Source organism: Pantherophis guttatus, chromosome 6 (assembly GCF_059756535.1).
Source record: "Pantherophis guttatus breed Tessera chromosome 6, ASM5975653v1, whole genome shotgun sequence".
NCBI lineage: Eukaryota > Metazoa > Chordata > Lepidosauria > Squamata > Colubridae > Pantherophis > Pantherophis guttatus.
In genome coordinates, this window is record NC_142068.1 from 44,759,794 (window position 1) to 44,772,802 (window position 13,009).

A 13,009-nucleotide genomic window follows, 5' to 3' on the forward strand; every position below is an offset into this window, starting at 1 on the left:
AGATAGTAAAATTGTTTTAAGCTGAAAGACAGAGTGCAAGGGAAATGTTTGGGATTCAGAACTCAGATGTCAGTTCGGAGAAAAGCTTGACTGTAATTATTCTTGTTTTATTTTGGACAAAAGAGACACTTTGCACCAGCATCCTGGAAGCTGGTTTAAATACCATTGTGATCCATTTATTAGGTTATATTCAAAAAGTTATAGCTAACCATAAGAGACCTTTCCCAGATTTCCTGCCTTGTATTTTAAGAATGATCTGTTAGCATCCAGATTATGAAAGCTCTTTAAACTTTCTTTTATAGAAAATATGTTTAACTCAATTCTTAATTAGAGGTTACTAAGTCTTGAGCCAACAAAAGTGGTACAGCAGCGCCTCCCAGTGGCTACATTCAAATAGCTATACTGAGCATAGAAAATTGAGAATGTTATAGTACGTGTGTGTATTTATTATTAATTGTACAAGCAATGCAAGGCGGTGAACATATTCAACACATTTTCCTGTTTCTATTTTCCCCACAACAACCCTGCGAGGTTGATTGTTTGGGCTAAGAGAGTGACTAGCTCAGAGCTGCCTTAGCTGGCTTTCATGGCTAAGGCAGGACTTAATATAAATGCATGTACATTGTTTACATTTGTCTGTTGTGACATTTGAACTGAGCTTTGTCATCTTTAATCAGTTATTATTTGTGTGAGAAATTTTGTCAAAAACTCTCTGGCTTCAAAAGATTATTGAGATGTGGGCAGTGATTGGCATGGGTAATGTTTCAAAAACTGAATTCTTTATGGAGGGTTCACCTAATCTAAAACATATTCCCCAGCACAAAATTGGAGAACCCCCAGTCTCACAACCTTCAAGAAAGTAATTATTTGGAGTCCTATTGCTCCCTGAGCTTGGTTGTTTGCTTTCAGAGGGGCACTTATGTTGTCTAGTTGAGTACTGGAACATAAGCAAACAAGCTCAGAGAATAAGGACTCCACAGTTCAATCCTGAGCTACATACATTCTCTTCTATTAAAACTAATATTTTATCATTAGTTTATCAATTTCAAAGCACTGAAAATAATGTACTAGAGCAATATCAACATGAGCCAATGCAGAATTATTAAATGCAGTAAAATCTAATATATATTATTACAATGACATTTGCTGTCAACAGCATTACAATATAAGACTCAAATTCTTTACATAATCTTTAAGATTACCAATATCCAAACCCACTCTTTTAAAACAAAAGGTATCATTTTTATGAACTTTGGAATAAGGAATTACAAAGTTTATACTCTTGAATCAATATATTCCTCTTCTAGATCACACTGAATCTACATGCCATTCTGGAAAGGAATAGTAATTTCCAAAGTAAATTCCCCAATTTAAAGCAATTTCTGATTTATTTCTGGAAACTATCAAACCACTCTAAAAATGGGGTGATCCCCCCCAAAAAAAGGAACAGAGTATGCCAGACATTTCCAGAATGTTTCAGTTTTGAATTGCTGATTTACTTTTCTATGTCCTTCCTTCCTTCTCTTAATATTTTTCTTAGATAATTAAATTTTACTCTAATAAAAAATGCCCAGAAAAGACAGGTAACCAAAGCAGCAATGAAGCTGAGTGGGCTGAAAATGGATTATATATGTAATGTGAAAAATAGCTTAACTGTATGCTTTGAAGTTGGCATCAAATCACTTCAGCCATAGGTTTTTTTCATATCATTAATTTGTTATTTGTAAGATAGGACTTCAGTTTTGCAGTTCTTTGCAAAACCTGCTATTTCTTCAGATCCTCATTTTTAACTCTAAATTGAATCAAAACAGAAATCAGGAAGCAGAGAAAAGTTTTCTTCCTTCTTTTTGTGCCAGGGCTGTTTTCTATTTCTGAAAGGCATGAGGCTGATGTTTTCTTGCTTACAGTTTTTTCAGGGGGGCTGGGGGCTGAATTTTTGCTTGCAATGTAAAACATCTGCCAGGAAAACAAAAGTTGCCAAAGTTTGTTTAAAATCTTCCATCCATCTTCAGGATGAAGCTGGATGCAGAAAAACATAATAAATAAACAGTTTTATACTGTTGTTCAAACAGAAACAAACATTACAATGCATTATTAAATATTTATTGGGATAAATTATTGAGCATTGCCTTGATTTAGGAAGTGATCTGATATAGACTTGTTGTTTAAATTAATTCTTGAAAGTTACTCATAATCATTTGCAGCCCCCCTCCGTGGTCTTTCTTAACGAAAGGGCATATACCATATCACCTTTCCTTCCAAATGGCTCAGAAAATGGATTAGAAACCAAGATTGGATGGAGTCCCAAACAACAGTCTGATTCGCACCCAAGTCTATCTCGGGGGGAGGTGGGGCAGATGGATTTTTATAATAAGGGAAGAGAAACTTTAAAAAAGGTTTTAAAATCTTCCTTTTTGTTGTTGTTGAAGTTATCTGATGATATCATAGGAAGAGAAGTAGATAGTTTCAGTCCTTTTTCAGAACCAGTGGTGAGAGTTGAGGAGGCTTTTTAAAAATGTTATAAAACTAGGTTATTTTCTTTAATTTGTTGCTTTCCCAGAAAAAATGACACTGCCAGTATTCAACAGTTTGCTTTCAGTGATAATATTTGAGGGCTGATTTAAAAAAAAACAAAAACCCAGGTTAGTGAGTAGCATATAGCCTGGTAGGTTGTCCATTCTCTTCATTAAGCCATAATGAAATAGCCAACGCTGGATTATGAGGGACAAGATAACTGAAGGCCAGGATATTCAGGGAGGAATAGGCTATGCCTGGAAGCGCAGAAAGTGTTAAGTATAGAAGCCCTGTATAAAATTTCAGCCATCTCATTTTCAGAATACATACACAACTATTTCTGTCCTAAGGGTACCTGGAGACCTTAAGTGAAGAATCTTGGCTGGAGTAGGCTATAAGTTTGGGAGTCTGAAAGATGTATAGTTCCATGTTCTCTGGCATCCACAGAACTGAAATCAGGGAGAAGATAGTTCCAAACTGAGCTGATCCAGTCTTATAGTACTGGGGGAGTTCAACTGCTATGTCCTGGGAATGGAAATCAGATGTGTTCAGGATTGCATTATATCTGTTGCAATCATCAGCTACCGGTAGTTTTAGGTTTTCTCAGCCTCAAGCCATATAGGTGGTTACTTATTAGATCTGTATTTCTTTGGATAGATGACATAGGACATTACTTATGCCATTGTCAGATCATTCCTGGAAAATGTCACATTGTTAGCATCCTTGACTTCCATAAGCATGGCAGACCAGTTGGGATGAACTGTCCCTGGCACCTGATGAATCCAGATTTATGGGCACTTGGGGACTTTGATTGTGACTTGATGGACAGGACTCTCATGCGCCTGGTCACTGTCTGCAACACATAGATGGCTAGTACTTAGACAAAATTGCTCTTGAGAAGCTTCTCGCAATAGTCAATGGCAGGCTTGACAGTGAGCTCCAGGACATCAAACAGTTGAAGAGATGCCTAGAGCAACAAAGATAAAAGTGAAGAATGAATACAACAAAGCTCCTCTGGAGACTCAGGGCGGCTTACAATGCGTTAAGCAATAGCCTTCATACTTTTGTATATACCTGCTTAGTAGGGCTTTCGGCCCACCCTCAGCAGTGTTCTTTTTATACAAAGTCAACTTATTGCCTCCACAATCCGGGTCCTCATTTTACCTACCTCGGAAGGATGGAAGGCTGAGTCAACCTTGAGCCTGGTGAGATTTGAACTCACAGTAATTGCAGGCAGCTGGCAGCTAAATGCTACTTAACAGCACTTTAGTCCGCTGTGCCACCATGTTCAGACCTGCACTGTGGTGATTAAAAACAGCAAAGGATGCTTATTTCACTACTTATTCCTTTGAAAGATTCTTTTCTGGTGATCCTGTTCAGAGTGACTTGCTTTGCAGGGAAAGAATTGATATGCCAATGCTCCTCAGGTTGCTAGGACATTTTTCTTTGCAGATAAAAAAATTATGTTCATTTGAGCTTGGATGCTATATGAATGATTTGGGTAATATTTTATTAAGTTATCTGGAATTACAACTGTCAAAGAATTTCATATGGATCTCTGTAGTATAATGTAATGTAATCTCAAAAGCAGTCCTTTCATTGTATGCCCCCTTGCCTCGAAACCTTCATCATTTAATTTCATTGTACGATGTGCAATGACAATAAAGTAAACTAAACACTTGCCTGGAGGTTCAATTGGCACTTTATTTACTTTCTGGGGAGCTGTTAAAGACTATTTTGCTTCAATGGACATTTGGGTTATGATTTCCAAGATTGTTCTGTTAGCTGCAGAGGTTCTCAAACTTGGCAATTTTAAGCCAAGTTTGAGAAACACTGTATTAGTCTGAGATGGATGTGTTTGAAATGGAAACATGACAAGGGTTGGACTCCATGGCCTTTCCTGATGCAAGGATTGCTGGCACTGACAGTTCAGTTGCAGCCTATTTTTTGCCTTCTGCTCCGATAGTCTGAAGTGAACTTGGCCTCGTCTGTGGAGGTTCTCAGTTTTCATCATTATTTCATTATTATTTTCATCATTCATTATCACAACTGATGAAGTTTCTTGGATGAGAAACGAAACGTTTTGTTCTTCTTTCTCAAGGAAAAAAAACAGTCCAGTTGCCTTTTTTTTTTTAAAAAAAAAGCACTTTTGAGTGAACGTGGCCTCGTTTCCCTCACGAAAGTTCTCTTCTTCGAAGAAAAGCGGCAGTTAGCTAGAGGCCATCTCTTGGAGGGCCTCCCGATGGAAACGGGCCTCCCCCTTCCTCTCCACAGGAATCCGAACGACCTTGCAAGCCCATCATCCGGGTCACTCCCGGTTCACCCGGCCCGCCAATAGGCAGCGCAACGCAACCCAGCCTCGCCCGCCCACAGTCGCGTAACCATTCCTTTTATACAACTTAGGGGACGCCGATTGGCTGCACCTCCCACTCCCATTCTTTGCAACATTGGATAAGCTGAGCCGGCAGCCGGCGGCCGGCAGGCTGAAGTCGCGGCCGATTCGCTGAGCGGCCTCGGGCCCCCCTCAACAGCCGCGGCCTGATTGGTCAGTGCCTGCCCTTGCCTGCCAAGGTGGAGGAGCAAGGCAGGTACGGATTGGTGGGTGGCTCTCTCCCCGCCTCCGCTGGTGAAGGTGAAAGTCTCCTCCAGGCGGGCAGCGGATTTGCACTGTTGGGAGCCGCCGCTGGTGGTGCTGCTGCTGCTTAGGACCCCTTCCGCCATGGCTCCCGGAGCAGGATCTGTCTTTGCCGCCGTTCCCCAAGCCGCCCCGGTGGCGGTTTTCCAGCTCACGGAAGATTTCCGCGCTGACGAGGATCCTCGCAAGGTCAATCTCGGAGTGGGAGGTGAGAGAGCGAAGGCGGGGAGGAGAAAAGCGCGCCTGCCTCTCTTCTGCCCTCCAGTGACAGTCGCGTTTTCACTTTAGGTAACCTCGCGGAGCCCTGGGATCCAGGGGATCCCGTCTCCGAATTTCCGACAGGGCCCTGCTGAGTTTGGATCGGCTTTAATGAAGCAGGCAGCCGATATAGGCGGTGCGCTCTTAGCAGCCGCATTTCTGAAAGCTCAGCCCCGAGTGAAAAGTATGCCTTAAGAAGAGACGGCGGGTAAACTCCGTCCAGTTGGTTCTTTACACCGAACAGGCATTTATGTTGGTTTGACAATTTGCCCTCTTTGTGACCTGAAGCACTTGATTTTTCATGTGCAGATATATATTCCTCTTCTGTGTGAAAAATAATTACCGGTGTAGTGGTACAGTAATAGAATACAGGTAGCCCTCGACTTGGAATAGTTCATTTAGTGACCATTCAAAGTTACAACCGCACTGAAAAAAGTGACTTACGACCATTTTTCACACTTGCAACCATATGAGCATTTTTCACACTTAATGACTGTTGCAGCATCCCCGTGATCACATCATCAGAATTCAGACTCTTGGCAACTGACTCATATTTATGACGGTTGCATTGTCTCAGGGTCATGTGATCCCCTTTTGGGAACCTGACAAGCAATGTCAATGGGGAAGCCAGATTCACTATATTGTGTTACTAATTTAACAACTGTAGTGATTCACTTCACTGTGACAGAAAATGTCAGAAAATAGGGCAAAATTCACTTAACAGATGTTTCAGTTAGCAACAGAAATTTTGGGCTCAATAGTGGTCATAATTTGAAGACTACCTGTAAAGGATGTTTTGTGTATGTGGGTGCTTTTAAGTCACTGTTGACTCCTGGCAACTGCTGAACAACTTGCGGTTTTCTTAGAAAGATTTTAGGAAGGGATTTGTCATTGCCTCTTTCCTAGGACAGAGAGAGAGAGACTGGCCCAATGTCACTCCACTGGTTTTCTATCTAAGACAAGGCCAGTTAAGGTGCCTCAATTCCTATACCTAACTGGCTCTTGTAGTATACTGGAGCTAGATAATTATTGATCCAGATAATTAGAACCCAAAGTACTTAAACTGATGACTCATGAGGATTAGTGTAATTTCCATTCTTTTTTGTGCCATACTTTTCTTTGGTTTCATTTATGTTGGATTTCCTGACAAAATTAGCAGAGAAGTATTTGCAATGCATTGATTAAGAGTTAAAGGATCCTGCAGAACGTGTAATGGCTAGTCTGATCTGCCCAAAGACTTTTGTAACAAGCTGTGATCACAGAGGGCAGTATTAGTGTCCTTTGCTTTATAAAGGACATCCAAATTTAGAGTCTGTCCAATGCCTGCACTAATTCTCAAGACACAGTCCCATGACTCTTAATGATGAAAACCTTGCTTATGCTTTTGAGATGATTTAAATACAGATATGATCATGGTAGAGCTCTAGCCTGTAATTTGCAGGAATCCTTTATGATTCAGCACTGCTACTTACCTATGTTTAATTAGCAATGTTATGGAGCCTTTTTGAATTCCCTGGGTACAGACTAATATCCAGCAATAGGAAAAGAGGAAAAGGTTTTGGTGTCTATGGTTATGGTATAGTATGGTATGTGTACTTCTAGTGCCAGATATTCTAACTGAGGTTTGGCTGTCGAAGATTTGGGCTGATGTCCAAATACTAGTTGAGCCAAACTGCAGGGCCTTGAGAGATTACTGCCTAAATCTTGCAGAAATGGGAAAGGAGACTTTGCACCAGGAAATAAAGTCCAAATTGAATGGGCAGGTCAGTTCTTTGTTAAACAGTAATTTTGCCCCTGCATTAGATCTGCACTTGTTCTTTCATCCTTTTGTTGATCATTATATGGTAGAATAGCCGAAAAGTCATTCCAAAATTTTCTGCTTTAAAGGAAATTCTTTAATTCTCTTTGTACTAATGTTCCCAATATTTCTCAACTGTTGTTACTTGCTCCATTGTGCATCCTCGTGATTTTAATCTGTTTCTAACAAGACATTTGTTACAGACTTACAGTTTTATGCCTCAAAGCTCCTATTCAGTTATAAACTTTAGAGTTCCCCAGATCTCTTATTTGTAACAGTCAGACTAACAATTTGATCGTCTCCATGAAGATTAATGTCTCTCCAAATAGAGTCCTGCATTGTTGTTAGTCTTACATACTTAAAAGATTTTAAAGTAAAAACCAACAATCTAGAATAAGAAGGTGCCTTGCATTCTCTCTCACCACCCATCCACCCACCCACCCACCCCATCATCATTATTATTCCTTGCATTTGTTAAGGTAATTCTATTCTCTCCTTCAGCTTATCGCACAAATGAAGGACAGCCATGGGTATTGCCAGTTGTCCGGAAAGTGGAAATGATGATTGCCAAGAACACCGATTTGAATCATGAATATCTACCTATTTTGGGCTTGCCGGATTTCCGTGCCAATTCCTCACGAATTGCATTAGGAGAGGATAGCCCAGCCATCAAAGAGAACAGGGTAAGCATGAGGCTGGAAAAGAAACTTGTTGCCAATCATTGTTGACCTCTTAAAGGTCTGTGAAATGTTGGTTCTTCAACTACCCAACCCAGCTACATTTTTTGACACAACTGAATATCATCATACACCTGCCAAACAGAAAGGAAATAATAATAAATTTTTAATGAAATGATTCTATTGATCTTAGAGAATAAATTCTAAATTCTAAAAACACATTTTTGAGAGAAATGCACTATGTTGAAACAAGTAGTTTTGCCTGCTTGGTATGAATCATTTAGGTCAAGAAGTTGGAGAAACGGAAACATTTGGGGCTAAGAAGGATGGACAGACTGGTGTGTTACATTGTTCATCCTATTTGAAGTAGAATTTGTGCAATTTGATTGGATGGAACCATTTGGAGAGAGCAGAGATCTCATTGTATCAGATCTTATGGCAATTTGGATGCCAATTTGAAAGGAAGGATGAATGGTCATCTTACAACTTAATATTTCTTTCCCTCTATTCCAGGTGGGAGGTGTCCAATCCTTGGGGGGCACTGGAGCTCTTCGTATTGGAGCAGAGTTTTTGAGACGGTGGTATAATGGAACCAACAACACAGCTACCCCTATCTATATTTCTGATCCTTCCTGGGGTAAGTGCAGAGAGCTGCTAATATTTTTGATCTGGAGTGGGGCAAAAAGAAAAAAAATCCTGATTTCTCCAAAGTGATGTATCCAGATGCTTGGACTTCAGCTCTCTTGATTTCCAGCACAGCCTTTGTTCATTGCTGGGATTTGGGAACACTACCCTCTTAATATAGATCACATATTTGCTTGAACCTTTTTTTTCCGCAGAAAACCATAAATCTGTCTTTATGGATGCTGGCTTCAAGGACATACGGAACTATCGCTACTGGGATGCAGCAAATAGGGGTCTGGACATTCAAGGATTCCTTTCTGATTTGGAGGTGCGTCAGGTATCCTATAGGTTGGGAACAATTAGATAGCAATATGAAAAGAACACCAGATAAGGCTGGGCAATGGGCATGGCAGAGAGCACCTTCCTGTGTAGATCATTTGTAGTAGCTGCACATTCTAGAGGTCAGTGCAGCATTATTACACTGAATTGTTTCAGAATCACGTAACTGAACAATTGCCAGAAAGATGGTCATCTTTTACTTGCTTCATTCCACTCAGGATTCTCTTCTATATGTATGAATTCCAAGTGCTGGAAGCAGAACCTGTATGCGCATAGTACTTTTGAAGCATTTTTAAACTATATTTGTTCATGCTCCCAATCAATCATCCCCAAAAAATCTATGGTAAATTTCAGAATTCTGCAGAAAAAGGAACTGAATAATTTTGATGCAGGGAAATGTTAAAATACATTTTGGTTTTTCTTTGGCCCTAATCCTTAATAATCGTCTGGATTTTATAAGGGTGAGTAGATTTCCCACTTATGAGAAAGCAGTTAATACTGCTACACTACCTGCAAGATTACATGGAAGCCTATTTATGCTTGACTTTCAGTAACTTTAGTTAACTCCAGTTCTTTTGCTTTCTTTATCCAGAGTGCTCCAGAGTTTTCCATCTTCATCCTCCATGCTTGCGCTCATAATCCCACTGGCACAGACCCCACTCAGGAGCAGTGGAAACAAATTGCTGCTGTTATGAAGGTACTGACTCTTCTGATACTACTAGAAGATAGATGCATTTTGTGTTCCAAAATTATTGTCATGCATTTAACTTCTTGATGCAAAGGCATCCCAGTACAAAGAGCTAGTTCGTGAAGATTCATTTCCTAGGAGGTAACTGATAATACGGAGCAGGCCTAAAGCCTACACTTCTTACTGTTCCATTCTTACAGCGCCGGTTCCTGTTCCCATTCTTTGACTCTGCCTACCAAGGCTTTGCCTCGGGTTGCCTGGATAGAGATGCTTGGGCTGTACGTTTGTTTGTATCGGAGGGCTTTGAACTCTTCTGTGCCCAATCCTTCTCAAAAAATTTTGGCTTGTACAGTGAGTATTCATGGGATCTGTTACTTAATTGGAAGATTTTAGGTGCCTCCCCACTTTGTATTTTTGTTACATTGAACTATGAGCCCTTTTGGGGCAATTTCTTTGGAATGCAGGTGGTTATACAGAGCTACTGATATGGGAAGAGCAGGGCTGGTTTCTCAGTTCATGGTTGTACTTTTCCTTTTTCCTCAGATGAGCGAGTGGGAAATCTGTCTGTTGTGGCAAAGGATGCGGATAACGTGAAGCGTGTCCTATCACAGATGGAAAAGATTGTCCGTACTACTTGGTCTAACCCACCATCTCAAGGAGCACGAATTGTGGCTACAACGCTCACCACACCAGAGCTTTTTGCTGAGTGGTAAGAAGAGAGCGGTATTTGTTTGCTGAGCAGTAAAAACAACGTTGACAAAAAGTAGCCATTAAATCTTAAGTTATTCTTGTCATTCGCATTCTGTGGCAGGAAGGACAATGTGAAGACAATGGCAGATCGGGTCTTGCAGATGCGGGCAGAACTCCGGTCTCGGCTTGAGGCTCTAGGCACACCAGGCACCTGGCATCACATTACAGAGCAGATTGGCATGTTTAGCTTTACTGGCCTCAACAGTGAGTACAATGGGGCAAGTGGATGGGGTAGGTCAGAGGTGGGCAAATGTGGCTCTTTTACAACCTGTGGACTTCAACTCCCAGAATTCCTGAGCCAGAATTGGCTGGCTCAGGAATTCTGGGAGTTGAAGTCCACAGGTTGTAAAAGAGCCACATTTGCCCACCTCTGGGGTAGGTGATTAAGAGTGCCAAGAAGAACTGTATAGGCATTTAACTGTGACCTTAAGGAAGATGGGAGAGGTGCCGAGTCCTGGGAAAATATAAAGCATGAGCAAGTGATTCAGAACATCCCTTTATTGACCTTGTTGCTCTTAAAAATGAAGGTTTTGGAAAGGATTTCCAGTCCTTCTGAAACAATGGACTCTCCCTGAGACATCTGTTTCTCAACCAGGCTTAATTTGAAGGGTTGGCAGGAGTTTTTGTATTTTTACCATGAATTATCATGCCTCTACCCCACTATTAGACGACTATCTAGTCATGTCGTCCATTTTGAAAAGAGTTCACAACAGGCTTATGTTTCACTTGGCGGATGTTAACTATATTTTCTTTGCATGACTGTTTATTTCTTATTGACCAAATCAAGTGTCCACAGCATGGTAAAAAATAAAAGGGACTTGCCAGCTTACCTTTTACAGTATATCCTATCTTGTGGGTACTTCTAGGTCAAATATGAAATGTAGCAAAAGTTGCTTGAGGTTTCTGGTAAGAACTCCTGACATTTTGTCTTTTTCCTTTCCAGTTAAGCAAGTACAATACCTGATCAAGGAGAAACACATCTACCTGATGGCCAGTGGCCGTATCAACATGTGTGGTTTGACTACAAAGAACCTGGATTATGTCGCTAAATCCATCTATGAAGCAGTCACCAAAATCTAGGAAATCTGAAATTGGGCACTGCATATATGTCACTTCCATAGTATTTTAACTGTTTTTAAGACACAAGCTATCACTGTTAGGGGGAATTTATGCACAAAAATAGTCAAGGCAGGTGAGCAAAGAGCACCGCTTAACTTTTCCCCATTACCATTTTTATGCTTCAAATCCTTTCCTCCCCAAAACTGCTCATTGTGAATATGAGAAAGAAAGAAAATATTATATTTCCATATGTATGGAAAATTACCTGCAGGAAAATTGATAATTGTATACATTCAAAAAAAATTAAGGAATCCTCTAAATCTTTTTGTCTCCTAACTTTACTAGATTCCAAATCAGTCTTTGGATTTGGGAGATTAAAAACAAAAAGGTAGAACTTAACATGCAGTTGCATGCAATAGTTGACCTGAACTTTAATAGCCTGAAGAATGGTCTCCTTCCGTTTTATCAAGCTGGTAGTCTCACTGTCCTTCATCTTTGTTGCTCAGGAGTGACTGGAAACTGCAATTGTCCCAAAAATGTCTTTTTGCCTCTTGATATGTGTCTATGTATCCATGTGTCAGTGGGACTGAAACTAAAACGAGTTCTTTCTATATGTGAGCTGTCAATTTGCACATTTCGAATTAATAGCACCTGCTTCTAGAATGGAAACATACAACCGTTTCCTGATGCCTTGTATGTGTACATTCTGCACTTTATGTAACTGACCCCATCTGACCGGAGCCTGATGAAGCAAAAGGACAGTGCCCCAGGGGCGGATACTAAATAATTAGTCTAGCAGATTTGGGCTGTATGGGTTTTTTCAGGAAGCAAGATTGTAATTACTGCTGGCTTTCAGTCTCGCATGAACTAAGACTGTAAACCATAATTGTACCTTATCCCTCAATGCAGAATAAATATTTCTTCATATACCTCCCATTTATAAGCCAACGTGTTTAAATATTGTACGTTTATATTTTTAAAGCAGTATCATAATCCTGTGCTTGACATAATCTATTGCTTCCTAGGAACTTGAGGACAAAGACAGAACACATTCCACCCCCCTTTTTTTTGTTCTCTTAACTACCAGAAAACTTTATTTCAATGGGTAAATTAATATGTTAAGATTCCCTTAGAGCCCACAAGGCTCTATACCCAAACATATCTTGATTTACCTGAAATGTATTTTCTGTAAGGAAGCCTGACTTGGTGCAAGGTGGCTATCCACTATTTTATCAGGCTTACTCTTCCATGGTGTCTGTAGGGCTGCCACCATCCTGTTATGTCTAAAGTCATTCTTTTCACATCATAATCACACTAAATTATAATGTAGTGGTACCAGATTTGGGGTACAAAACCCCAGATGAACACTACAGAGCAGCAAAGAACAATCTCTTTGCTGCCATCAAATGGTTGTCCAGATTTTTATAATACAGTACAATACAAAGTGGTTTGTTTCCTCTTTAGTGTGTGAAACTAAATATGCTTTTTCTGTTAGTTTCCACTATGTCCCCACAGTTAAACACATTTTTGAAAGATCGTCTTGAAATGGATTAATACATCTAATAAACCTGTCCAGATTCTCGCCAACGTCCAATTTTAAATTATGCAGAATGAGAAATTATATCATTGTTAGAGCCAAGTTGCACGGATGCACTGGAAAGTGGTTG

At 40.3% G+C, this 13,009-nt stretch overlaps 1 protein-coding gene across 1 annotated transcript; it reads left to right on the top strand.

The window, feature by feature from the left end:
- The first annotated feature begins 4,893 nt into the window (after positions 1 to 4,893).
- GOT1 (glutamic-oxaloacetic transaminase 1) lies at positions 4,894 to 12,278 on the top strand. The gene is made up of 9 exons (XM_034439845.3): positions 4,894 to 5,357; positions 7,707 to 7,888; positions 8,396 to 8,519; positions 8,722 to 8,834; positions 9,438 to 9,542; positions 9,734 to 9,884; positions 10,077 to 10,242; positions 10,345 to 10,487; positions 11,227 to 12,278. The coding sequence occupies exons 1-9, from the start codon at positions 5,234 to 5,236 to the stop codon at positions 11,361 to 11,363; spliced, it is 1,245 nt and encodes a 414-aa protein (XP_034295736.1). The 5' UTR covers positions 4,894 to 5,233; the 3' UTR covers positions 11,364 to 12,278.
- Positions 12,279 to 13,009: the final 731 nt, after the last annotated feature.

Bases quoted from the DNA above. Each gene is read 5' to 3' on its own strand.
- GOT1 (XM_034439845.3), top strand. From the start codon at position 5,234: ATGGCTCCCGGAGCAGGATCTGTCTTTGCCGCCGTTCCCCAAGCCGCC. The intron at 8,520-8,721 runs GTAAGTGCAGAG...TTTTTTCCGCAG, and splicing joins TATTTCTGATCCTTCCTGGG to AAAACCATAAATCTGTCTTT. The intron at 8,835-9,437 runs GTGCGTCAGGTA...TTCTTTATCCAG, and splicing joins GATTCCTTTCTGATTTGGAG to AGTGCTCCAGAGTTTTCCAT.